Source organism: Odontesthes bonariensis, chromosome 2 (genome assembly GCF_027942865.1).
Source record: "Odontesthes bonariensis isolate fOdoBon6 chromosome 2, fOdoBon6.hap1, whole genome shotgun sequence".
Taxonomy (NCBI): Eukaryota; Metazoa; Chordata; class Actinopteri; order Atheriniformes; family Atherinopsidae; genus Odontesthes; species Odontesthes bonariensis.
In genome coordinates this window covers 2,588,243-2,616,121 of record NC_134507.1, presented here as the reverse complement: position 1 = coordinate 2,616,121, position 27,879 = coordinate 2,588,243, and the positions used below count along the sequence as shown (strand labels likewise).

General features: G+C 42.1%; 1 protein-coding gene across 4 annotated transcripts in view; it reads left to right on the top strand.

Annotated features, from left to right (window-relative positions):
- LOC142388710 (NACHT, LRR and PYD domains-containing protein 12-like) overlaps positions 1–27,879 on the top strand; it is a 245,195-nt gene that overhangs the window by 128,608 nt on the left and 88,708 nt on the right. For 3 of the 4 annotated variants that reach the window (XM_075474271.1, XM_075474257.1, XM_075474263.1), the window contains exon 6: positions 20,697–20,816. The exons of the other annotated variant lie outside the window; for it this stretch is intronic. In XM_075474271.1, the coding sequence (XP_075330386.1) occupies positions 20,697–20,816 (120 nt within the window). The remainder of the gene's footprint in view (positions 1–20,696; positions 20,817–27,879) is intronic. 4 annotated transcript variants of the gene reach the window in all.

The window sequence follows — 27,879 nt, the reverse complement described above, 5'->3', positions numbered from 1 at the left end:
CAGGTTCGTAGACAGGAGGAAATGTTAAGGGTTCAAAGGCAGTGGCTCAGGCTAAGCAGGGACGCTGGTTGAATTGGGAAGGTGTAGAGAAGAAAAAGGTTAGTTGGAAATATGTGGAGTATGGAGGAAAGGAGTTGGCAAAACATATGATGTATTGCCAACTCCCCAGAACCTAAAACTCTGGGTAAATGGAGACCCGTTATGTTCGTTATGTTCAGGTACTGCAGCTCTAAGGCATATTTTGTCAGGTTGTAAGGTTAGTCTGTCACAAGGCTGGTATACATGGCCACATGACCAAGTATTAAGAAGCTTAGCTGCAGGTATTGAAGATAAACGAAGGCAGATAAACTTAGGAGGGTCTAAGGTGAAGAGAGTGGCAATTCAGTTTGTTCAAGAGGGGGAGAAAGTTAAAAAGACGATAAGGAGGCACGGCAGCTTGGAGGATGCTTGTGATTGGGAGATGCAGGTAGATTTAGGAAATAAGCCTGTTGTTCCCCAGGAGATAGCCTCTACAAATCTAAGGCCTGATAGAGTCTTGTGGTCTAGGAGTAGAATGAGAGTCTATTTCATAGAGCTGACTGTTCCTTGGGAGGAATTAGTAGCAGAAGCATATGAAAGGAAAAAGCTTAGATATGTGGAGTTGGGGGCAGAAGCAGAGCAGCGACGATGGAAGGTTAGAATCTGTCCAGTGGAAGTAGGATGTAGAGGATCTGTTGCAAAGTCTGTTGTCTCATTGTTGAGGGAGCTGGGTGTAAGTGGACAGAGTGTGAGGAAAATAGTGAAGGAAGTGTAACACGACGTGTTTACAGCTATAAAAAAAACTCACAACAGGACCAGTGCTAGGTTTGGCTTCGGGAGTAGTGAGAAGTGTAAGTGTATTAATGACCACAGACCAGAAAAATAAGTTTAAACTGCCGGCTTATTATTTGTTGAAAAGAAAATAACAATATTACAAACAGTTGACATACAATGACACAAAATGAAATTTCTAAATAGTTTCCCTGGGTCTTTCAGAATAGTTTATTTAATCCCTGTTTTGAAATTTAAACCTATTGTTAGGTACTAAAGGATACTATTTAATCAAACTTAGGTTATAGTTCTATTTAAGTTCAAGTCAATACTGTTAATCTATTTTGATTTACAGTTTATTTGGTTTTTCCTTTTAATTCTATTTTAGTTATTTAGTGTTCTTTTTAAGAAGTTAAGGTTTTTAAATTTCCTGTTTTAAGCATTTTTTGTTTCTATTTTAAACCCAACAGACAATTTCAATTCCACACACTGTAACAAGGATACTGAATGTGGTTCGAAGAAAAAAAACAAAACACACAGAAATCCATCCAGCAAAAGACTGAATAACTTGTGCTTCAAATGAATGTCCTTTCTCTCTGATGATCCTGAAGGGTTAATCCCGTTTCTCTGAATCCAGTGCTGTTTCAGCAGGACAACATGGGCAGCTCATACCAGTTTGGATGATTTGCAATAACCAGCAGAGGGCGTAGCTCCTGCTAGACGGTCACTGGGCTCCTGGGTTACGGCTCGCCATCTTGTTTCTCACCAGCGGAATCCAACTCAGCAATCAGCTCGGAATTTCCCGGTCCAATTTCCAGCAGAACCTTAACCCATTTAGGCCGGGAAAGCATTGCCGCATTTCTACCTTTAAAGCCGGGGGCGCTGCTGCGTTATTCTACCTTTAAGGCCGGGAAAGCGTACACATCTTTTTTCCTGCAAAGGGTTGTTTTGCACCAATTTTCTTCAGATACTTTTATTTTCTTACATTTCTCCATACTTGGCCTACCTGGGGTTGAAAGTCTTGATAAATGCACAGCGTGTTAGCGGGCATATACCGGCTTTCAGCGAGTGTGACTCAATTTTGAGTGACAAAAAAAATATATATATATATATATATGTATATATATATATACTAGTGGTGGGCTGTTATCGCCGTTAACGTGCTGCGATAATTTGAGAGTCTTATCGGGCGATATAAAAAATATCGCCGTTAATCTATTCTCAAAGTTGGGTTGGGAACTGGGTCAAAATAGGTAGCCTAAGCAAACTGTGATGACTTTTACCTTGATATTTTAGCTCGGGTGTGGGCTGATGTACTTTGTCTGCCATTAGGTGTGATTAAAACAGAAGAACGCCACTTTGCAGAAGCCTGTGCTAGGCAGTTTAGGGAGGTCGCTAATCTGTGGGGGATAGTTGACAAAATCTGCCCTGTTGGAACAGACGGCGCTCCTAATATGGTGGCCGCAGGGAGGATACTGCGCGTGTGGCGCAACAGAGACGCACTGCACACAACGCTATCTCAACAGCAGCACCACCTGGCCCTCCCAACAAGTGCTGAATATGAGAAGTTGGCGAAGCTAGAGAATCTGCTGGAGCCATGCATGTGAATAAGCTGGTCTGCCCTAATGCTGCGTGTTCACCAAGAGCGACCTCGCTGGAGAAGCTTCGCTTGAGAATTTGCTTTGGTAGCTTTGGTAGCTCGTGATGTCACATTTAGAATGTTAAATTCTTAAAGGCCCTGCGGCTGTGCAGCACCGCGGAAAAAAACATGAGGAAAGAGAGGGCAGGGACACGAATAAACGTTTTGTTATTTACAATTTGTTATACAAGATATACATCACGTTACAAATGATGTAAAACTACATTAGGTACACCTGAGAAGAGCAGGAATAGCAGAGGCAGCTGTGAAAATAAACTAAATTCGAAATAAAATCCATATTAAAACTTAATTGCAGTGAGAAAGCGTGGGGTTTCTACACTATTGTATTGAAGCACTCGACACGGCAATTGCAACAGTCTCAGGATTAAACGACTAAAGTTTACACGTCTGTTTCTGCGAACCCCGCGGATTGTCGGACCCCTGAATGAGCCATTTTAATCTAGATTAATTTCAAGATTTCAGTGCGATTACTCTAGATTAAAAAAATGTATCTATGCCCACCACTAGTATATACATATATATATATATATATATATATATATATATATATATATATACATGTTAGATCGATTCTTTAATTGGAAGCTCAAGAACAAGCCGAAGTAATCTCAAGTTAAATTAAGTCTTTTTTTCTGGAAACAAATGAAGTATCTCAGCGCTGGACTCTCGCAGGAAATCCGTCAGACAAAAATATTTTAATATTTCAAGATCACAATAATCTTGCAATTTAGAACTACAATAAAAAAGAAAAAAGAACACAAATAAAATACACTTCAATTGGATACTTTTTAAATTTATTTAAGCCACGCGGAGCTGCAACATGCGGCTCCGAAGCTGCGGCCTGCCGACCCCTGATGTAGCAGAAAGGTGTGATTCTTACAAACTCAGTGTACCGAGTATATAACGTAAACTCACTTTGAAGTAGTGCAGCAGGTCTCTGCAGGTGAGTTTTACTCCTCCAATCTCTTTTTCCACAAGATTTTCAGGTGACAGAAGTGCTGGGATGAGGTTAACCAGCACCTTCTTGAACTCCACATCGATCTTAGACCAGGGGTTCCCAAAATTTTCCACGCCAAGGTCCCCCAAACAGTATCAGCTTCTGGCCCCCTTTGCAAACCACAGACAATGCATCAAAATATGTAAAGAAACATCAACTTTTAGAAGGTATTTTCTTTCTTTTATTCACGGACAGCAGCTCGCTGTGTGAATGCAGCCTGACTAAAGTCAACCGTTTTTTCGGACTCTGATGGATGTTTTTGTTCCAAGTGACGCTGAAGTTTCGAAGGTTTTGAACACTCATTTGAGAGGGTCTCCAGACAGAGGACGCCATTTTTCTGTATGGCTGTAAAGCCAAACTTAATGTATGCTGCCTCATACTTTCTGATTTTAGTCGGCCAGTTCTTTCGGTCTCTTCCAAGTCAAAAATCTGTCCATTTTGGCTAAGCTCGCTACGCGCTAGCTTGAGGAGCAGAGCAGCTTGAGAACAGGCGCAAACCGCCAGGTCTACCATGTTTTGACTGGCAGCCAATCAGAAAGACGAGCATTGCAAGTAACATTTCAATATGATATATTATTAGGGACTGAGCAGTGAAACTGCAAGGACCCTATTGTATCTGTAAGGTTTATTATTTTTCTCCTCCTCCTCCGTTATTCTTATTCTTTGCAAAAGGTGCTGGAAAACTCATGAAATTTTACGAGCGCCACCTGGCAGTCGACGACATGAAAGAATCTAAACTTTATATTTTTGGGAGTCGCTCATTGACTCTTTAGCGCCCCCTATGATGCTAAAAAATGGTCCCGGCATTGGGCTTACTTTCACGTGGGACAACGAAAATCGGTACACTCCTTCATCATGCCCAGACGCACAAAAAAGTCTCATGCCGCCATGGTCCCACGTCCACAGGAAGGCGGCCATTTTGGATGGAAAGTGAGTTTTCGTGCCATTTTTTGCATAAGATCGAACTTGTCCTACAGATTTAATGCTACAGACTTCAAACTTGGCCAGGTTACTCTTAAGACATGAGGGCAAAAAATCATGGGGAAACTTTTTCAAAACTTAAAGGGCGTGGGCGTGGCGGTGCCTCAAAGTTCGATGACTCGCCATCACTCGCCACAACAAATTAAGTCGTTAATAACTCCCACATACATTATCCAATCTGTCCCAAACTTCATACGGTGAATGCTGGACCCAGCCTGAACGCGCACATAAAAAATTGTGACATCCACATACAGCGCCACCTGCTGGTGGTTGGAAACGTCTTTTTTTCCAACAACTAGCATCTTATCAAACTCCTCCTATAGATTTAATTCTACAAGCTTCAAACTTGGACAGGTTACTCTTAAGACATTGGGGAAAAAGATCATGGAGAAAATTTTTCAAACTTCAAAGGGCGTGGCCGTGGCAAGGCGGTGAAAATCATGTGATGGCGTTTGTCATTTGAAAGCCTTATCATCATCGCAAAGTCATGAATCTTGGCACACACGTCCACCCTGACGACCTCGTACATATGTAAAGGGTATTGTGTGTGGGCGGAGCAAAAATTTCTAGGGGGCTCAGTGGCGCCCCCTAGAAATGTTCAAAAACAGCATTGGGGTAATTATGTGCTTACGCAGAGGGTATCGTGCGTGTGGGCAGAGCTGCAGCTCCAGTGTCCAGCGCATGCCCCAACATACGCACATCCCAACGTACGCCAAGTTATTATTCTTTCCAATTCTTATTCTTTGCAAAAGGTATGCGAAAACTCAGTCAATTTTGCGAGCGCCACCTGCCAGTCGACGACGTGAAATAATCTAAACTTTATATTTTTGGGAGTCGCTCATTGACCCTGTTGCACCCCCTATAATGCTTAAAAATGGTCCACGAAATTTGGTACACTTCTTCATCATGCCGAGACGCACAAATAAGTCTGAGGTCGCCATGGTCCCACGTCCACAGGAAGGCGGCCATTTTGGATGGAAAGTCAGTTTTGACCGATTCCACGCCTTGCATTTGATCGAACTCGTCCTACAGATTTAATGATACAGACTTCAAACTTGCCCAGATTACTCTTAAGACAAGGGGGGGAAAAATCATTGAGAAACTTTTTCAAACATCAAAGGGCGTGGCGACGACTCAAAGTAACCCAAAATGAAATTCAAAATGGGTAACACTCCAATTTTTGAGAGTAGCCCATTTAGAATTTAATTTTGGGTAACCTTTTCAGATTTCCAAAAGTACCCCAATATGAAATTCAAAATGGGCTTCACTCCAACTTTTGAGTTTCCCGATTCCACGCTTTGCATATGATCGAACTCCTCCTACATATTTAATGCAAAAACCTTCAAACTTGGCCAAGTAGCTCTTAAGACGTGTGGGAAAAAATTCACGGAGAAACTTTTTCAAACCTTAAAAGGCGTGGCCGTGGCGACGCCTCAAATTTATGACTCGCCATAAAAAAGTCGCTTACAACTTCCACATGAATTATCAAATCTGTCACAAACTGCATACCGTGATTGCTGGACCCGGCCTGAATGCGCACATATAAAATAGTGATAAACACCTACAGCGCCACCTGCTGGTGGTCGGAAACGTCTTTTTTTTCCCACAACTCGCATTTTATCAAACTCCTCCTACAGATTTAATGCTAAAACCTTCAAACTTGGCCAGGTTACTCTTAAGATAAGAGGGGAAAGAATCCTAGAGAAACCTTTTCAAACTCTGAACGGTGTGGGCGTGGCCAGGCGGTGAAAATTGTGTGCTGGCGTTTGTGATTTGAAAGCCTTATCATCATCCCAAAGTCATGAAACTTGGCACAAACGTCCACCCTGACGACCTCGTCCGTATGTAAAGGGGCATGCGGAGCAAAATGGCTCAGTGGTGCCCCCTAGAAATGTTCAAAAACCCCTCCACATTGGGGTTATTATGTGCTCGTACGTACGCAGAGGGTGTCGTGTGTGTGGGCAGAATTGCAGCTCCAGTGTCTAGTTAGGGACCGAGCAGTGAAACTGCAAGGACCCTATTGTATCTGTAAGGTTTTTTATTTTTTATTTATTTATTTTTCGATATTCTTCTTCTTTGCAAAAGGTATGCGAAAACTCAGGAAATTTTGCGAGCACCACCTGCCAGTCGACAACATGAAAGAATATAAACTTTATATTTTTGGGAGTCGCTCATTGATTCTGTAGCGCCCCCTACGATGCTTAAAAATGGTCCCCTTAATAGGATTAGTTTTGCGTGGGACAACGAAATTCGGTACACTCATTCATCATGCCCAGACGCACAAAAATGTCTCATGCCGCCAATGTGCCTCGTCCACAGGAAGGCGGCCATTTTGGATGGAAAGTGAGTTTTCGTGCCATTTTTGACCGATTCCACGCCTTGCACAAGATCAAATTTGTCCTACAGATTTAATGTTACAGACTTCAAACTTGGCCAGGTTACTCTTAAGACATGGGGGGGGGGGGAATTCATGGAGAAACTTTTTCAAAACTTAAAGGGCCTGGCCGTGGCGACGCCTCAAAGTATGATGACTCACTGTCACTCGCCATAAGAAATTAAGTCGCTTATAAACTCCCACATACATAATCCAATCTGTCCCAAACTTCATACGGTGAATGCTGGACCCAGCCTGAACGCGCACATATAAAATAGTGACATCCACCTACAGCGCCTCCTGCTGGTGGTTGGAAACGTCTTTTTTTTTACACACCTCGCATTTGATCAAACTCCTCCTACATATTTCATTCTAAAATCTTCAAACTTCACCAGGTTACTCTTAAGACACGTGGGGAAATTAATTGAAAAACTTTTCCAAACTCTGAACAATGTGGGCGTGGCCAGGCGGTGAAAATCGTGTGATGGCGTTTGTGATTTGAAAGCCTTATCATCATCACAAAGTCATGAAACTTGGCACACAAGTTCACCCTGACGACCTCGTACGTATGTAAAGGGTATCGTGTGTGGGCGGAGCAAAATGACTCAGTGGCGCCCCCTAGAAATTTTCAAAAACCCCTCCGCATTGGGGTAATTATGTGCTCATACATACACAGAGGGTATCGTGCGTGTGGGCAGAGCTGCAGCTCCAGCGTCCAGTGCATGCCCCAACGTACGCCACCTCGGTCCCGCATACAGCTGCTTGCAGCTTTCTAGTTTTAAATGTGCTGCCATATGAATGAAAGTGCCATAACATTTGTTGTGCAAACACACTTTTAACATCAGCATCTTTCTGTAGTTTTTATGTAGAAGCCTCGCTCCACTGTCTGTTTCCTTGAATGACTTGCTGCTATCAGTTGTGTGTTTTGCCTTTAAGTGATATTTTAGACTGGAACTACTACGCTGAGAAGACAATTCAACTTGGCAGTGTTTACAGATGACTTTGGTTCTGTTAGAATATTCTATTCCATGTACAGAGGCTACAGTCCTCGCTGCCGCTGGCCCCTGTTTGAGTCCCACATCGGACAGTCCTTTGCTGCGTGTTGTTCCCCCTCTCTCTGCCCCCTGCTTCCTGTCTCTCTGAACTTTCCATTAAAGGCACAAAAGCCTAAAAAAACATTTTTTTTTTAAATTTTTTATTTTTTTAACTTTTTTAAAAAACAAAAAATCTAATTTAAAAAAAATAATAATAATTTTAAGTATTAAAAAAGAATTATATATACATATTTTTAGTTTTAGTTTTTTTTCAGTTTTTTTAAAAAACAAAAAATTAAAAAATTTTTAAACTAAAATAAATTACTCCTACAGAACCCTACCCTGAACCCATACCCCATCCAGCTTAGTACCATACCTGGCGCTCTATTGACCGCTGACTCACGGTTGTGTTCATTTCTGGAAATGGCTTGAAAGTGGCTTTTAATTGAGAGCAAACGGCAGGAAAGCAGCTGTGCTGCTGCTCCCTCCGGTTCCCCAGCTGGGAGGACTCGTCCCTTCTCACTGGGGCTTAGGCTGCTTCTGATTATTCAGCTTCACTGGGATGCTGTGGCAGCCAGAGGCATGATGGGAAATGTGTGCTAATTCTGCTACGTACAGCAGGCACCTGCGTCTCTTCTTCTCTTATTTATTTACTTTATTTATTATCATGCACGTGTGTGTGTGCACATGTGTGTATCCTGACACAGAACTCACATTGAACTCAGCCGACAGCCGCGCCTGTTACGGTGTTTACTGTTTGGAAGCAGGGGACTGCTCGGTCTGCACTTCGGTCTGCACAGCAGGCAGTGATACGAAGGGAGAGAAAATAGGGCCAAGAGATTGTGAGGTCTGACTTTTTCCTGGAGAACGATTTTGTGATGCAAATGTATTACTCTGTTGAACGCATATTGTTTTGAGAAGCAAAACGCTTTATTTTTTAAACCCCAGCCAACTAGCCGGACTACCTTCATCAGCACCAAAACGAGGCTGGAACTCTGCTCACAGGACGCAGCAGGGGGAAGAAGATGTTCAGAAATGATGCTGCTGATATGGGATGTTACACAGCTTCATGTCAGAAGAGGCGAACTGTCCCTTTAACACAGTTGGAGGTACCTTCCAGAGTCTCTCTTAACTTGGTCGCTAAGGTCTTTGTGCCACTGATGAAATATTTCTAAGCATTTCTTAAAGAACAAGTCCAAGGTCCAAACCTTGGACACTGTTTAGTAAAATGCTTTTAAGGATTTTATATGAAGGAATCCTGAACTGGACGGTGTCTCCTGCCTGTCTCCAGTGGCAGCTGGGAGAGGCTTCAGCCTCGCTGCCACCCTGAATCTGATTAAACGGGTGTAGAAAATGGATGGATGTAACCCTGACCCTGAAAATAAATCTTAACTTAAGGTCCCCAGAAGCTAAGCTGCTGAGTCCAGGTGGCGTCTGACCCAGCTGTGTCTCTGCTCCTCTCAGAGGGGCTGGAGGACGTGATCCTGGAGGACGGCGGCTCCTCGCTGGACGTTTGGACGGACGTGGCGTCGCTCTGCTCCGGGCTGAAGCGGGAGGACCTGAGCCGGACTGTGAGGTCCGTCCTGCTGAACCAAAGCGGGACTGGAGTCCGCTCACCAGACCTGGATGGAGGGCGGCTCATGGAGCATGTCTTTCTGTGAAAACTGGACCAAACAACTGTTCCTCTGACCCTGCAGCTGTGTTCATTCTTCTTCTGACACACACCACATCAGCCACCTCTCCCTCACTCTGTGATAACATCTGAAGACTTTCAACTGTAAGCTGAGCCAACAGGAGTCCAGTTTCAGCCCAGTACAAAAATAAAGAAATGCTTCTGTTCTGCTTTTCTTTTAGGTGTAGATCTGAATAAATGTGTAACCTTTGGTGTGTGTTCAGGTTTTCCACCATTCTTCAATCAGAACATCCATGAAAACTGGATTTGATTTGATTTTTACTCTATTTTCACTTCTGAATTTCCCTCAAATTTGGAGATGAGGGCTCATAAAAACTATGAAACTCTCCAGTTTTAGCTTCTCTTCTTTGGCTCCCTGTTAGACTCAGAACAGAATCTAAGATTCTTCGCCTGACATATGAAGCTCTGAATGATCGAGCTGTTAATGGCTGACCTGAGCTCGGTTCACTGTTGTTGGTCTCGTTGCTTTCATGCAGCGCTCTATAATGCCTCAGCATACATGAGCTGTTATCGTTGAATCCAGTTTCTTTGGAACACAACAAACACGTGGAAGATGGATATTAGCACACTGAAAAAAACAATTCACTAGATTTACTTATAAAACCCTTTGTAAGTATTTGCACTCAAATGATTTAAGTAATATTTAATGCTGCAATATCAAGTAATACTCACTTGCCAATATCAAGTAAATTTTACTTACCACAAAACAGTTTTGAAGATATTAAGTAACATTTAATTACATCTAAGTTTTAAGTTATATTTATTTAAACAAATTAAGTAAAGTATACTTGTTTTTCATAGGCAGGAACATCATTTTACTCAAAATTTTAAGTTAATTTGATATATCTGTAGTATTTGCTGTTGTAAAGTAACTTAGTAGATTTTAACGACACACTTTCAGAGTAAAGTTTATGTAGTATTTCTAGGTTTATGTACATACAACTATTAAACATTTAAATTGTATGAGGAAACCTAAGTAAAACTTATTCTTCCCCCATAATTCATGTATTACGTTAATAAAATGTTTAATTTTACTTAAGAAGCTCTAGTTCTTACTGAATCTTAAAAATACAAGGTAGAGATTACGACAGTTACTCTAATAGAGTTTACTTCACCAAAAAGTCAGTTTTTTCAGTGTATATTTATTTATAATATTATTTATTTTATACCTAATAATATTAATTATTCTATTTCTAATATGTAATGTATATGCTATTTCTCTGTTTCCCTATGAGATTAATAAAGTATTTTAATTATATTCTATATCACACAATTATTATTATGAGAAATAAATAGTGATGTGGCAACACTTTTCTGTCCCGGCAGTCAGGAGGATGTGCCAGCTACTTCTGTGCCGAGTGAAAAGCTGGAGGGGTCGTAACAAAGAAGAGGAACAGACTGAAGCCCAACTCAGCTGAAATCATCTTGTTGTTAAATAAACATCTTTCAACCTTTCTATAAATCTTACTAAAGCATATCTCTATTACATACAGTATTTTATGATGGCACAATCACATTATAACACAAGTATATTATTAATGTCTCTAATAAAACAGTCAAACATTTAAAGATGCACATGGAACCTTTATTGTTCTGCAGAACAGTGTCTCTCTGTTTTATAACACCCGGCCCTTTAAATGCTGTGTTGAAGGGTGGCCAGCAGATGGCGCCATAATTAATTTGATCAAATGGTTTGACTGGGACCCCAGAGTCAGACCCGGGACTCGGACCCGTGGCGGCCCTGTGAGGACCTACAGCTTCAGTTCATGGAGCTCCTGCACCAGCTGAGCTAAAGGCTCCTATTTTCTGTGTAAGTGTTGTACTTTAAAGTCTACAGCTGAGCTTCTCTTGCTCTCTTTTCTACCTGAAATCCGCCTTTAACTGAGCTTGAAGTAGACTTTCAGCTAACTGTGATGCTGTGCGTCTGACGTCATGACGTCTCCGCCTTCCCCAGAACCTTCTAGAACTTTCCAGAACTTTGTACCGGCAGTTGGGCAGCCCGCCGCTCTCTCGGCTCTGACAACTTGGAAAGAAAATAGATGCTGAATTACCACCGCCTCCATCGTTTTTGAAGGTTAGTAAGATGAAAAACAAATAATTTAATCTTAGTAAGTTTAGTTAGTTTAGTAAGTTCCCGCCGCGAACACCTGCTAGCATCCCAGACAGCTAGCGGGGCTAGTAGCTCTCCTGCTCTCTGGATTTAATATCGTAATGGTAGCTTACAGTTGTGTATTCATGCAGTGTTGGTGTTGGCTTAGTGTTAGTTATAAATTAGCATATATATATCTATATATCTATATATACATATAAATGGCTATAAATTAGCCCATTATTGCAGCAAGCTGGGTCGCGGTTCTCTTATTCTCTACTTCGGGCGCGGGCATTTATACATGACAGTTGGTTCACGTGCCTGTCTGCGCGCACAGTTCATGCGGTCACGGCCATGGCTGATGTGGGGGGTGATATTAGATTAGATTAGATTGTACTTTATTTATCACTTGTCACAGCAGCAACAACAGACATGAAACAAGAAATTACAAAAAGAGAAAAAGCAAGAACTAAAAAGCAAGTACTAAAAAGTAAAGCGACCAAAAAGTAGTGACCTAGTATAAATAATATTCACATTGTGAAGTTGAAATTAATGAAATATAAATAATACGGATAAAGAAAAATCTCTATATGATTATCATGGGAAGGCAACAACATGATCAGTGGGTGCATGTGTTGAAGTCTGACAGCTGCCGGGATGAAGGACCTGCGAAACCTCCCCTTCTTCTACCGTGGATGTAAAAGTCTGCTGCTGAAGGAGCTGTACAGGGACCCCCCAGTGTCATGGAGGGGTGAGAGGAGTTGTCCATGATGGATGTCAGCTTAGCTAACATCCTCCTCTCACCCACATCCTCAATGGAGTCCAGGGGACAGTCCAGGCTTGATGATTTAATGATGCTTTAACTGTGGTGTTTCCGGGAAGCGGGCATTTGCTTCCACCTGTGTTGCTTTCAAAGGACTTGAGGTTAACGGTGAAACCCCACTGCAGACGTCTCTGTCACGCCGCCATTTTGGTCCTTCCTGCACCGACTTCAACCCCCACCGGGAGCGTTGCAGAAGCGAGCATTTAGCCCGCCAGACTTTGTTTACCTGCTCAGATTTGGAATACATATATTTCAGTACATAGATGCAGATGAACCCTGTAAACATGATGAAAGCCACAATATGATTGCACAAACTAACTCTGACATATCTTTAACCCTCAGGACTTCTGTACGGCAGAGCTTCCTTTGGTTCCTGTCAACCTCTCCAGAGGGGCGTCTGCTGATGGCAGAAGGATTATATGACCTCTGGCTGGGACCCTGGTCAGTTCCACAACCCTTGGCTTGGTGTCCAATGTGACGGCTCCCCCCAGCTGGCCCACTGTATTCTCAGCTCTCTGACTTCTTGTGCCAGAGGGACAGTCCTGTGTGGAGGCAGCCCAGGCAGCTGGTTTTATCTGTGAACCTGCATACTTTCACTTCAGCAACAACAAAGGTATGCAAGCCCAAAATAGTGATAGTAATGTCTCATTTTAACTTTATCTTAATTTAGTTTTACACAGAACAGGGATCAGCCAATTAAATATATATAAAAATTAGAGAGGGCTGGCTACATTTGAATGAATTTTGTGTTTAAATGATTCACTTATGTTGGCCAATGTGGCAAAAAAAAATCACATCATAATCTTATTCATGATATCCAAAAGCTGAGATGACATCTCGCCAATGTTGAATGAATTATAGAGAGTAATGTAAAATTAAATTCTGCTTTTGACAGACGGGATTATGAAAACTTGGAGAAGGATATTGAGCTTAAAATTGCTTCAGTGCTCCTTAAGTTGGAACTAGGGGTGTAACGGTATGAAAATTTAACCTCACGGTTATAGTCACCAAAATGATCACGGTTTTCAGTGTTATCGCGGTATTTTTAAAAGTGTGTTCAATCTGTTCAGAAAGCACTGATAGGCCTACACAAGCTGAAAAAAGTGCAACAGTGTCCGATAAGCATGCATGTCAGACCAGCTGGCGTCGGATCGCGGGGTAATGGGAATTGATGCAGAAATACGTTTGTTGACATGAGCACGCAATACCGGCTTTTGAACTATTTCCGAATCTGATATTACTGTGGTCTGCCCCGAGTGGAGTCCTCCGCTATCATGCGTTTTGGCCGCGGCAAGTCTGCACAGTTTCAGACTGCGAATGTTGTTGTGTTTATTTTAAAACGAAATGCAGTGTTACAGAGCGAAATACAGGCTAACGGGGTGAAATACAATCTTACAGGGCAAAACACAGGTGAATTTGGGCGATTTTGAATTATTTTTCCGTCTGAAAGTTACAGTTCCGTTTCAAAGGGTACATTCCGCGATTTCCATCCGTTTTTCGTTATCCCGGAAAATCGTTGGCTCTACGCATGCAAAGAGATACTGTAGCCTATAAATGTATCATAAACGCAACTCAAATGTCTACTGCATGTGGCACCAGTAGAGTTAATGGGTGGAACAACACTACTTCCGCTGAGCAGTGTACTGCAAGTGAAGCTGCACACACTGCTTGTACACAAGGTGGTAGTGCGCTTGATACTGGGTCTAAACGTTTTGAGTAATATGCAACAGGTTTAATTTTTCCTCCACATTCTTGTGCTAACATGGCTGTCATAAAGTTGCTTTTGCAATCCACAGTCTGTACAAATGGCTTATCGTAATCAGGAAGCCCCAGCGCTGTGGAACTGGTCATTGCCTGTTTCAGAGTGATCGGTGCAGTTTCTGCAGTTGGTGTCCACTTTAAACTTTCATTCATGGTCATGGGTGTGGCGTACATTAGTTCTAACAATGGCTGTGTGATCTCTGCATAGTTTGGGATCCATGCTCTGCAGTAGTTACACAGTCCCAGAAGTTGCATCATTTGTCTTTTATTTTCTGGTCGTGGAGCCTTAAGCAAGGCTTGTTTTCTTTCGTCTTGGATGCGCTTCCCTTCTCTGCTTATAAGATGGCCTAAAAATTTCACTTCCTCTTTTACCCACTTTAGTTTTTAGAGTGAAACTTTGTTTCCTGTGTGGGCCAAGTGTTTGAGCAGTGAGACTGAGGTGTCTCGGCAATGTTGTTCTGTGTCTGCTGCGACCAAAATGTCATCAACATACACAAGCAGCTGTGAATGAGGTGGGATTGGAAAGTCTGCCAAACAGTTGTTTATGGCAGTGGAGAAGATGGTCGGGCTATCACAGAATCCCTGTGGGAGGCGTGTGCACGTGTACTTTTTGTTGTTGTACGTGAACCCAAACCATCCTCGTGACTCAGGGGACACTGGTATGGAGAAACATGCATCACTCAAGTCTGTCACTGTGAATCTGGTCTTGTCTGGTTTTAGTTGATTTAGCAGTGTGTGTGGGTCAGGCACATTAGCTGCTGTGCTTTCCACCGCTTGATTCGCAGCTCTAAGATCTTGTATCATTCTCCAGTTCTCAGAATCTGCTTTTCTGACTGGAAAGATTGGTGTGTTGCACGAGGCCTCTGGTGCCTCTCTTCCACTACCCCCGTTTTGATCATTTCTTCAATTACTGGTCTAATACCTGCCAGAGCATCTGGCTTGAGTGGATATTGTTTGATTCTGGGTCTAATGAGTTTTGGGTGTGATTATCACAGGCGGCGCTGTTGTCATTGTTGCGGAAATTTTAGTAAGGCACAGAGTCAGTTATTTTCTGAGGTGATAAGATGTTTTTAATAATATCTTGCAAAAGAGAACAACACAGAACAGAGTTCAGAGTTGCTCTGACTCTTAGGCGAAAACAAGTCAGTTAATATACAGGTTAATACGTAGTCACTCCTTTGATATGTTCAAGACTTTGTTATCTATCTTTCCTCCCTTTCTACAGCCAAGGCCCCTCGGTATCGTGCCATCTTCCCTGTCAAACTCCTTAAAGTTGTTAAGAGCACAATACCCTCATTGAAAGAGGGAGGAAAGAGAAAAACAAGTGTCTTAAATGAGTTATTACCGGGTGATACAGAGTAACACTCATACAATGTATATGTGAATTAATTTTTCCCTTACAGTCATCAAACCCACATCTGTTTTGCCTTTTGACCACACCTTTTCAGGTACATCCTGCAATTCAGGATGATCAGCTAGGTCTATCACATATCATTCAGTTTGTTCATCAAGTGGATCATCCAAATGAATATGAGGTGTCAGGGTGGTAACCCATCCTAACTTTTTCCTCAGAAGGCCTTTACTCTCATTTCTCTCCCACCCCTGGTGACTTTCTTTCCACCCCAGTGTTCTCTCCCCCCTGGAGACAAGTTGTTCTCTGTCATGCCATGAGTCTCCTTTTGCTTTAGTTAAGGACATATGGGGAGTGCTCATATTCCATTGTAGTCGTTTTGACTCTTCAGGTATACCGTAAGTACACTGCAACCTGTTTTCCCCTTGCCATCTGTGTAGATTGCTCTTATGGTCACTCTTTGTGGACCTAGTTTGGAAAACTGCTTGTCAAATGTTTTATCAGGCCCTGGTGTATCTTTATACCTAATTGTGACATGAAGTTCTTCAGGTTTGTGTATGTCGTAAGGCTCGTCCTGTACTGTCTGGGCTAGTGCTAACAGCTGTTGCCCCGTTCCTGCAATATTGGGTGATGACATGTCTAATGACCAGTAATAGTGAGGCACAGTTGTGCCTAGTTGGACTAGTACTTGTTCAGGAGAGATTTCATCTGGTCCCACAGCCACCACACCATCAGTGGTTGGTACTATGGGAATCCGTAATTTTGCCATCATTTTTCTTCCTAATAAATTCACAGGGCACTGTGGTGAATACACTACAGGTCCTTTTCCACTCTGACCAGTTAATGGATCTCTGAACCATAAAGGACATGTCACACTTTGAACATTTACTTGGCCATTTGCTGATTTTACATACATTCTAAATCCTAGAACTTCTTGTTTAAGTACTGTTTTGTCCGCTCCTGAATCACAGAGAAATGACACTTTTTGTCCATTTACTTCAATGTCTCTTATGGGTTTTTGTTTTTGTGTGGATAGGCTTAACATTATTTGTGTAATGTCAACCACATACAGGTGGCCTGGAGCAGGCCCTTCCGCAGTGGGCCGTTCCACCTGCTTGCTTCAGCTGGTATAATTGGGGTTGTATGGAGGCTGTGACTCAGATCCTCTGGGGTGGTCACACCCTCCTCCACTATGGCAGTCCCGTGCCAGATGACCAGGCTTATTGCATCTCCAGCACCTCATTTCTCTTCTGAAACCTGGAGACTGTCTGTTCCAACCCCTTCCTCCACCCCGACCCCTGCCTCTGCCACCTGGGCGTCCCATGTAGAAAATCTGTGAATCGCTTGCATCGTCTACAATGAAGGCAGCTGCTGCAGCCTTTTTCTTTCGGCCTGTTATTACATTTTGCGCATGTTGTGCCCAATTCATGCACTCTGTGACTGTGTCCGTTGAGTGATTCACATTGTGTTTTCTGATAAAATCTGAAATTGGTTGAGTAAAGCCGGCCATCAGGGCTTGCTTTAATTGTTGTTGGTAGGGGGTGTCTGCACCCCCTTCTTCTTGCAGTCCACTGTGCTGCCTGAATACAGTTTCCAGGCGGCTCCTGTATTCAAATACATCCTCTGCTTCCTTTTGCTTACAATGAGAGATTTTGGTGTAGTTTGGTCGCACTCTAAATATGTCACTGCGTCTCTCTGCTGCGTAAGTGCAGCTGCATCATGGGCTAGTGTTGTGTCATCGTTGGCTAACCCTGTAAACTCGCCCCTGACCCGAGCCCAGTCATGTGTCAGACACCTCCTAAAGGTGACTTCCATTTCTGAGCCGTTCAGTCTGTATGAATTACAAAGCTGCCTGTGCTTGTTTATGAAATCCCCCACATTAACCCTCGCATCAGGCAAACTTTTACAAGCATCAGAACACTCAGCATCAGTCCATGGCCTGAATACATGTATGGTTCTGTATTCATCGTTGTCCACGCCAAAGTGTGGATTTGCCACTTCCATCATAGGATAAATCCCCATTGGCGGAGGGTCTGGTCGTGGCGTCAGCCACTCTGTATCTTTGTTTTAGCACTGTGAGGGACGGGTAGGTCCTGAACACTTCTGGCTTTGGTTTTTGCACTTTTGACCGTGTTTTCATCAAACTCTCTGGCTTACTGAATACTTCCTCTTCTTCTTCTGCCCTTCGTATTTTATGTGCATCTGAAGTGGCTCCAGGTTCAGGTTTAATTGCTACCACTGCTTGCAACGCTGTCTCATCTCGCCTTTTTTTCCTTCTCTGAGCTTGCTGGAGCCACACTGTTGCCATATGAAGCTGCAATTTTTTTTTTCTCTCTCTGCTTTCCTCTCTTACTTGCTACACTCACACGGAGTTTGTCCACCACCGCCTTACAATCGGCTTCTATCAATTTGCCCTTGAACCCATATTTCTTTTCCCATTTGTCCAAACACATAACACTTTTATCACAGTATTGTTCCATATATTTACAATCCCCTTCTAGGGCAGGTTTGCTCGTGCCGCCCCCCATTATGTCAACTTGTCGTCTCGTACAGGCAACGTGCCTTTTTAGATACCTAAAACATTTAATCCACTACTTTGTGTACTTCAACAGACCACGGATTTACGTTAACACCGTTAGGTTTCAGTCTGTGCTGCTGCTTCCACCAGTGGCATTCACACTCACACTTGCTCATTCACTCTTTTTACTCTCCCTTACGGCGGAGACACCTGTTTTATCCTCCTTCTGGCGGAGTAGCCTTTCGTATACGTTTAACCGCGGTTATAGAGTCGCTCTCTTACCTTATTTCAGTGTTGTTTTGTCACTGGAGCTGTCTCTGGATTCCGTCAATCGTCGTCCAACGAGGGAAGATCAGACAACTAATCACCGGCCTGGCTACAAATTCACTTCCCAGGTCTTTGTCAGGCGTCCTGGACGTCTGGCTGTCGACAGACTTCGGTGTGTCCTCTCTCTCCTCGGCAGACGGCGATGTGTTGGAATCCGGCTCGAAGGACCAAGAAATGTTGGGTCTTAAAGTTAACCCAGCTGGAACACAGTTCACTCAAGACAACCCCAGTGATCAACAAAACACACAGTGCACAAGATTGTATTTTTACTTGCAAGGGGAGCCGGACGGAGTGACAGAACTTACTCCTTCACCCGTGCTCAAACGACTCCATCAGACTTTCCCCGTGTAGTTCTTTTTATTACACAGCTTAGTTACAATCAGCATACAGGAAACAATCTTGTGAGCAAGATGCAACAAATGTTTCACTGGGACATCTAGTTCCTCACGTGTTGAGTGGTTGCACATCCTCCTACATGGGAAGACCAGAGCACCCTGTTTCTCAGTTCCCTTTAATTACTTTGTATCACACTCAGCAAAGTTCACACACTACATGTCTGTCTATAAAATGTTCTTTACTCAAAATGAAAATCTATATACAGTTTCCAACACTTATAGTGACCTTCGTTTTGCAGTGAATGCACTCTGCTTTGTTGTTTCCAATATCTTTAAACTGCAGCCAGATGCTGCTTCGCTTTCTAGTGCAGACATCCCAAGTTCCAAAAACTCATTTCAGGGAGATGACTCAGTCTCCCCCCCCCCCGACAAGCAGTCGCCCTGGACGCTCGTTGAACAGAGCGTCGCTTTGGACAGACAGGTTTCAAAAGCAACCTCTCCCCACACCCCTCTCTCTCTCGTTCCTGCGCAGTCGAAACGCGCAAGTTGCACGAGTTATTTTATTGCCTGCACGCTCTCACTCGCATTGAAAAAAAAAAAAAAAACTCCCTCGAATAGTCTAAAATCCGGGATATTTTATCCGACTCGCGGGCATCCGTGATTAACTATCAATATCAGGGAGACTCCCGGACCTTCCGGGAGACTTGGGATGTCTGCTAGTGTCCTGGTAAACTACACGACAATGCAAGACGCACACACGCTCCTCAGTCCTCACTGTCCCCCCCCCCTCTCAGTTTACACTTCCTTAATTCTCACGTGAATGCCGCATGCTGGTCGCTATGCTGGCCAATCACAACAAAGCTCTGTCGTAACCCGAGCTGGGACTGAGCACTGAAAGTGAAAACTAAGCAGCAAATGGAAAAAAAACTTGGAGCCGGCTCTTCTGATTCACTACAAAGAGCCGGCTCTCAGAGCCGATGCTTGTGTGCATGACCCATCACTAGTTCAGGCTCCATTTTGAGTGGACAGCAGCAGGAGGAAACCTGAAGTCAGAATCAGGTGAGTGTGAACAACCTTCTTCTTATTTCACTGTCAGAGTCTCTGAGTGGGTTTCCTCTCTGGACTGCAGAGGAAAAAGAAGCAGAACTCAGCAGCTTGTTTCTGCTGTTGAAACGAAGCTGATCGGACGGCTCTGATACAAAGAACTGATCCAACTCGGGTGTAAAACCATCAAGTTCAGATTGTTTCAGCTTTCTGATTCACTGTTTTGTTCAGAGTGTTGGATGTGAGGCAGCTGTTGGTCTGACTGATGAAGAAGGCAACAACTGACGTCTCGTTTCTCTAAAAGTTCTTTCTGACATGGAACAGAAAGAAAAGCAGGAGGTAAAAGCTCGTTTCAGTTTGGCTGTGAGACCTGAACAGACGTGTTTGTCTTCATTCTTTTCTTCTCTCAGACTGACTGAAGTCCAGAAGATGGACAGAGCAGAGTCTGCAGCATCCAGCGGTCGCTCTGCCAACAGGAACCCATCCAGACCTCCAGAACCATCAGACACAAAGTAAGAGAACTGCTCATGGGGGGGGGGGCAGCTTCTTATCTGGGATATCACCATGGCAACGTATACTGGCAACCCAAACAGGGTGTGAAGCAGGTTTGAAAATATTTAGGGTGACTTTAATCTTATTTTTGTTTCTATATATATATATATATATATATATATATATATATATATCTAAACATGTATAAATATAGTATATACAGTATATATATGTGTATATATTTATATATTCTGTATCTATACATGATAGACAGATGCTTTGACCAACTATGTCACAGATGTAATAGATCGAACTGATGAAAGAATGAGGTGAAGGAACTAGATCCACTTCAGGACGTGATTTATTTTCCTCATATATATAAGTTTAGGTGTATGTGTATATGAATAACAGCATGTTTGTGTTTGCAGAGGTCAGCACCACAGACGGAGAGCAGAGTCTCCAACATCCGACTGTCTGTCTGTGAGGAGCAACTGGTCCATAGGAGAACCTCCTAACCTCAGTGATGAAGCTGGACCCTCAGGCACAAAGTAAGACAACTGAAACAAATTTCTGGATCTTTCATGATCTATTTTTTACAAAACAGAGAAAAACAGAATGAATTAATGAATATATAAATTGATAAAGGACAAAATACATTGATAATTATTTAACTTGAACGGTGGTTTGCAGGCAGAGTTCAACATATTACCCGTTTCATCGTCCTCATTTGACGTTACAAACCGCGAGCTCGTTTTAGTGAAAAAGTTTCCCATTTTGGCATATTTAGCTGCGTCTGTTTCCACAGCTTTCCTCTTTTTAATTCTAGCCTTCTCTGCGCCACCCTTGTTCTTTCTGCTTTCCATCTGTCAAACACCACTGACCGAGTGCACTGACGTGTTCTGTCAGGGTGCGTCTGCAAACAAACCCCCCAAAAACAAGAGCTGCCAGCGGAGGCGGCCCACGGACAGCGGTAGCAGCGTACGTTACCAACCCACAACCCTAACCCAGTCCTGTTGATCAGTAACTGACATGCAACCCCTCACAAGGCAGACCAAATACTTTTAATTGTAAATTAAACTAAATTAAAATTAATTATATAATGTGTATACTTTTTAACAATTAGCTACCACTTTCTTAGACAAAAAACTATTCGTAAACAGATAGACTTTTATAACATTTTGACCTCATTGACACACTAGTTTTCCATTTTTCATCAATTTTTCACTTCCATCAGGGTTTAAAGCCATTTTGGACCGCTGCTGTAGTACCAAGCTCTCCAAACAATCCTTGTACCTTTTTTACTATCTCGGATGCACTCCTTGATTACCGTTCAGTGTAATTTTAGTTCAGATACTCAACTTTTACAAGGTAATTATTACTTTTTACACTGGTGGATCAACTGAGTCATTACACTAGAGATTATTAAGAAGCTATGCAGATCTCGGATGGAAGACGGAGGGGGTGCCCTCTCTTCAAGAGTGGGCTGTGGAGATTCACAAAAAAATGTGAATTCGAAAAAATGTCATATAAACGACTGGGCAGATGTACATGAAGCAAAGTGGGGCAAATACTTGAACTTTTTAAAGGGCTCCTGAAAGGTGTCATATAGTGGAGAGATGCAAGTTTTAAGTAGTGGTGGATAAATGCATAACAGTGCTTCTTCTTATGGTTATTTTTTTTATTTTCTGTTCACCAATTATTTCTCTGACGTAGTGCTTATTTTACTACCGTATTTTCCGCACTATAGAGCGCACTGGATTATAAAGCTCACTGTCAAGAAATGGTCTAGTTTCAATCTTTTTTCATATATAAAGCGCACCGGCCTATAAGGCGCATTAAGCGAAAGAAAACAGTCAGTCAGTCAAACTTTATTAAAATTATTCACAATAACTCCCAACCTTGCTCAGTTGTAACATGTAAAAAAAAGTCTGATACCGCTAAATCAAACCGTAGCGTATTCACAATAACTCTCAAAATTGGTCAGTTTTAACACGTAAAATAGAACACAATACACACACTTTTTCAGTTCATTCCTCGTCCACAAATCCCTCAAATTCTTCATATTCAGTGTCCGAGTTAAACAGTTGGGCGATTACAGCATCCAGCATGCCCGGATCCATCTCGTCATTATCCGAGTCTGTGTCGTTGCTGTTACCTGGCAGTTCAGTGATGATTCCGGCCTTCGTGAAAGCTCGGACCACAGTTGAGACTGATACCTTAGCCCAGGCATCCACGATCCATTGGCAGATAGTAGCGTAAGTCGCCCGGTGCTTTCTCCCTCCCTTGGTGAATGTGTGTTCGCCTTCTGTCATCCACTGCTCCCGCGCAGCTCGCAGTTTAACTTTGAACGCCCTGTTAACACTCATATTCATGTCCCGTGCTAATGCTGTTGCCTTCAGTCGAATAGAGAATGTAGAGACGCTTCTACCCGCTGCTCTCTGTTCAATAACCCACTGTTCAATTTTGTCCTCCAACTGTGTCCATCTCGCTTTGTTCCCGTGGAAACTCTGTGTGGTCTTCTTTACCTGCCGCAGGTCATCTTCTTGCTTCCTCCACTTCTGTACCATTGATTGAATATTGAATTCTCTCGCAGCTGCTCTATTCCCATGTTCTACTGCGTGACTCACAGCCTTTAGTTTGAAGTCTGCGTCGTAAGCGTGTCTCTTAACAGGTGCCATTTTTGGGTCCTTATACACACACACTGTAATATTATGGTGAATCACAATATATATTACTCCGCTATGCTCATGACTACTGTAGCCGTAATGCTGCGGTGCGGCTTTGTAGTTTACCAAAGTCTTACTAAAACATTTTGACAGAGCGCCGTGTACCACACAAAATCGCTTCAGGGTCAGTAAGCTAACAAGAATAAATCCATATATAAAGCGCTCCGGGTTATAAAGCGCATTTTTGTGTTTTGAGAAAATTATAGGCTTTTAAGTGCGCCTTGTAGTGCGGAAAATACGGTAATTTGATGTATCAACCTTGTTTGGAGCTATTTTCTGTGTCTAATTTTGTTATACAGTGGAAACCGCTTATAGTGGTCACGGATATAGTAATCAACCGCTTATATGGATCAAAAGGCTTGGGACGGAATCATTTCTATACAAATGCTGTTTAAATAATTCGTTTATAGTGATCAAGAAATCCGCTTATAATGTTCATTTTTGGCCATTTTATGAATGTAAACATGTGCAAACATAATTTTAAAACTACGTGTAGCTATTTTATTTTTTACTCCCTTGGTTCCTTTCTGGACGTCTGCTTCTGCCTCGCTAGCTAACGTAACGAGTTGACACCGGGCAGCAAGCGCGCGAATCATGGCTGGAAAAAGGAAGTCATGGAGGAGCATGTGTCCGAGGATGGGTGCTGGAGAGCGGATTGAATGCGCGTGTGACCGCTGGAAGCTCCAGGCTGGTTCTTGTAAGATGGGAGGCCGGTGTTCATTCGATTTCTCCTACTTGTCGAGAATTGCTACTTTGTGGTTTTGCGCATGCGCCAAGCCGATTTTCTAAGTTTCGTTTTCACGCCAAGTAGCACAAATCGACAGAACACCGGCACGGAGGAGCATGGATCCGAGCAGGGGTGCTGAAAGGCGGATTGGATTCAAACTTTATTTTCTGACTTGTAAGAAAAAAAATGCACCGGCGGCACAGCAGAGAATAAGTACTGTATTTGAGTTAGCCTACAGTATGTCTGCTGATAATAAAATTCAGTAAATGCTGAAGCTATCCGTTTTATTTAATTTTTCTCATTGAAAAACGATACAAATGGCATTTAGATGATATTCTCCATAAAAAATAAGTGAAATACCTGTACTGTAATACAACTTCGGTTTTAGTAATCAACCGCTTATAGTGTTCAAATTGGCTCTGGACCAACGTGATCACTATAAGCGGTTTCCACTGTAGTTATTTTATGTGTTTTTACATTGATGCAAATAGTGTAGCAACATGAAGGCGCACAGTAGTAGATGTTGGTAACCATAAAGGGATCAGCATGGATGGTGGTGGCTTAGGAGGGGTTTGTTTGCTGGGGGGGGGGGGTGTTACTGTTGTTATTGTATTGTTGAAATAATAAAAAAAAAAAATGTTAATCTCAAAAAAGAAGCTATACAGATCTTTACACGGATTCACGACCCAACTCATTTAGACAGGGTTCCCGCGGGGTCTTAAAAAGTCTTAACCCTAATCCCTGATAGGGGACATTTTTGTCCACTTGGGGTGTACTTTCTCCTCTAATTTCACACTGTAGATAGTGATACTCATCATATTTGGTCCAGTTGTGTATTCTTGACTATTTTTTCGAATTTCAAACACACATCATATACAATGCAATTTTTCATTGTGTAAAAAAAAAAACTCCTTAATTTCTGAAAAGGGACATTTTTGTCCCCTTTTAAAACGACCTAAAAACATCATATATTAATATTTTTTTCCACTTTTTTTTTCATAAATCTTTTATTCCACTTCAGTTCTGATCATAACTACCAAGTTTTCAATTATTTTCAAAAAAATTAACCCTTTAAATGCCAATTTGAACTTTTTAGCTCAATTTTGAAGCCTTTAGGTGCCAGTATTTTCAAAATATGGAATGCAGAGTGGAATTATTGAGTAGGGATAATTAGGGTCTGAGATATGTCAATGATTAGCAACAACATTGATTTTTAGGGATTTTTAATTTTTTTGTTATGCCTGATTTAAAAAAAAAAAATCCTTAATTTCTGAAAAGGGCCATTTTTGTCCCCTTCTAAAATGATCCCCAAAATACCATATGTTAATATTTTTTTCCACTTTTTTTTTCAGAAATCTTTTCTTCCACTTCAGTTCTGATCATAACCATCAAGTTTTCAATTATTTTCAAAAAATTAACCCTTTAACCCTCTAAACCCCATAGCGGCCGTTGCCGGCCGTTCTTTATTCTCCCATAGCGGCCGCCGCCGGCCGGCATGAAAATACACGTCTTACTACGGGAAAATGATGTTGCTGAACTGTAACTACACACTTCACTAGTTCACAACAGCTTAATGAACAGATTGTTGTATTTAAATATATATGTTTGTATTCAATTATTTCAAGATATTGTCATGTTTTTGAGGGATTTCTCTTGGCCGCAGTTGAGACTGATATGGGAGCGGAGGTTCTGCGTTTGGGCGCAGCTTCACTAGCCGGCTAATTGTGCTATCTACTGTAGTTATGTTTGATATTGGTTCGCAGTGTGCCAAGTATTATTTTGTAGCTACCAGCTTCGTTCATTATTACTCGATTACCTCAGCCACTCAATTCAAGAAAATCAAGATCAAGAAAATGACAGCTCCGAAAAGACCGCGGATGTTTACCTGGCAATTTGCACCGGTTCGCAATTGTCCAACTCGGATTTCAGTGACACTAACGCAAGTTGTAAATGTGATTTAGATATACAACCTAAATTTGAGACGTAGTGGCCAACCTTGTCACCTACAGCCGTTTTGATTAGCCATGCTAACTCCAGCTGATTTATCGTTATTTATTTGCGAGCTTGCCGGTCAGTGTCCCTCAACAGAGCATACACCAGACTACACCTGCACCAGACTACACCTAAAATAAGAGATAATAAAGCAAAGATGATGATGATCATTACCTTATCTGTTGGTTACCATTGAAGATCCCAAAATAGTAGTAATAGTTGAAGTAATTTCCAAATCCAAGTCCTTCCTTATTTAGCGATGTAATCCAGTGACAGCGCTAGCAAGAGCAACTCGAAACGCTGAACTCCGGAGAGGAAATGTTAAACGAAGCTGTAGATTTTTAAAAAAAAAGTCTAACTCCTTGTTTGCTACTGGTAATCTAACTACCTGCCTGGTATAAGTAGCCTACACATGTTTCCCGGTTTATGTAAGGCGCCTATCAACAAACATTTCAAGTGATGTCGTGCCTGATTATAATGCGAGAATTTCAAACCGGACCTGTCACCATCATTCGTCCACCAAGTGATAGCCCCAGCATTTAGGTTGCCAGAGTTAGACTATGATCAACTCGATCTTATAAATCTAATTGTGCAAACGTATTTGAAATACTTAATACATTTTGTGGAAAATTGTTTGTGGTAGTCTTGTCATGGTACTGTAGTGAAGTTCTGAAGTGAGGGGGGAAATTACACTGAATTTCAATAAAAACAAATTTCATTACATTCACTTTACTCTCATTTTATTATTACTGAGGTCGTTCAGAATCACCTGAGATGTTGATATGTTATGCAAAATAATATTTAAATATGCCTAGAGTACTATAACTATCAATTTCAAGTTAAAAAGAGGAGTGAATATTTGTTCAGTCTCAAAATATCCTTTTTGATACAGTTCAATGGTCGTCTATGAAATACATGAATGAATAATTCCTAATGGATCACATATCATTTGAAAGAGCCATTTCCAATCTTTAAATAGAAAGAAACTTACAATGAACACTTGTCATTAGTTTTCAAGTTATTCTTGGTTATTTGAAATGTTTCTCAAATTGCCCATTTCTTTCGGAATTCTCAGGAATCTGGGGCATTGTTGTAAAATTCTGTTGGGGTCTAGAGGGTTAAATACCAGTGTATATGAGGTAAACACCAATTTTCGTCAAAAAACAGACACAAAAACTGCTGTATTTTCAATATATGCAATGCAAAGTGAAATATTCTATGGGGGATTATTAGGTCTGGCATATGTCATTGATGAGCTAAAACATCAGTTTTATCAGCTTTTTAGTTTTTCTGCAATGGCAGATTACAGAAACGGCTCCCATAGACATCCATTATAATGAATACAGCATTAGTCTATGGCACACGCACGCGCAGTCCAGGATTAGTTGGGGTTTTCGGTGCTCATCCTCGCTGACCACTGGGTCCTTGTGCGCTGTGCTGAGGAGGAGAACATTTTCCACCTCTTCGGCACATATGACATGCGATATGCAGATTACAGAAAGTGTGTGTTGCAGTGAAGGCCAATGTTGAGGAGCGCACAGGTCTGTTGCTCACTTGCAGATGGACTGGGGGAAACTCAGGCTTATTCCTTCTAATGGTCACAACCATGGCGAGTTTTCATTTGAGCAGATCTTCATTCCAATACTTGAAGATAGCAATTTAGCTTATTATTTATATATTATTATTTAGCTTTTTAGCCCACGACGTAGGCCGATACATTTTAACACAGCGTCTAAAGCTCGCCACTCCCAAACCCTTCATCGGTAAAACGGCCGATGTACGACCGTACTGAAACATTCATATCATTCATATCTTAGATGTCTTTGGAAGGCTATGAGCTGCGCGCACGTACGCGCGCACACACACACACACACACACACACACACACACACACACACACACACGGACACACACACACACGGACACCTGTGTGACCCCAGTGATGTTATGAGGTCGTCAGACTGAGAAATAGTTTGGGTTTCTTTGAGGTAACATAATAAAATAATTTAGGTGTCTTTGAGGTAACATGATGAAAGCACCCTCGTTTGTCAACGACAGATCCACCAGCATGAGAATACGAGAGCTGTGCACATTTCTCATTCTCCTGGAGGTTGGAAGGCATGGCACAAAAATTCAGCGTTGCCCAAGCCGTGGAGGAAGTCCTCA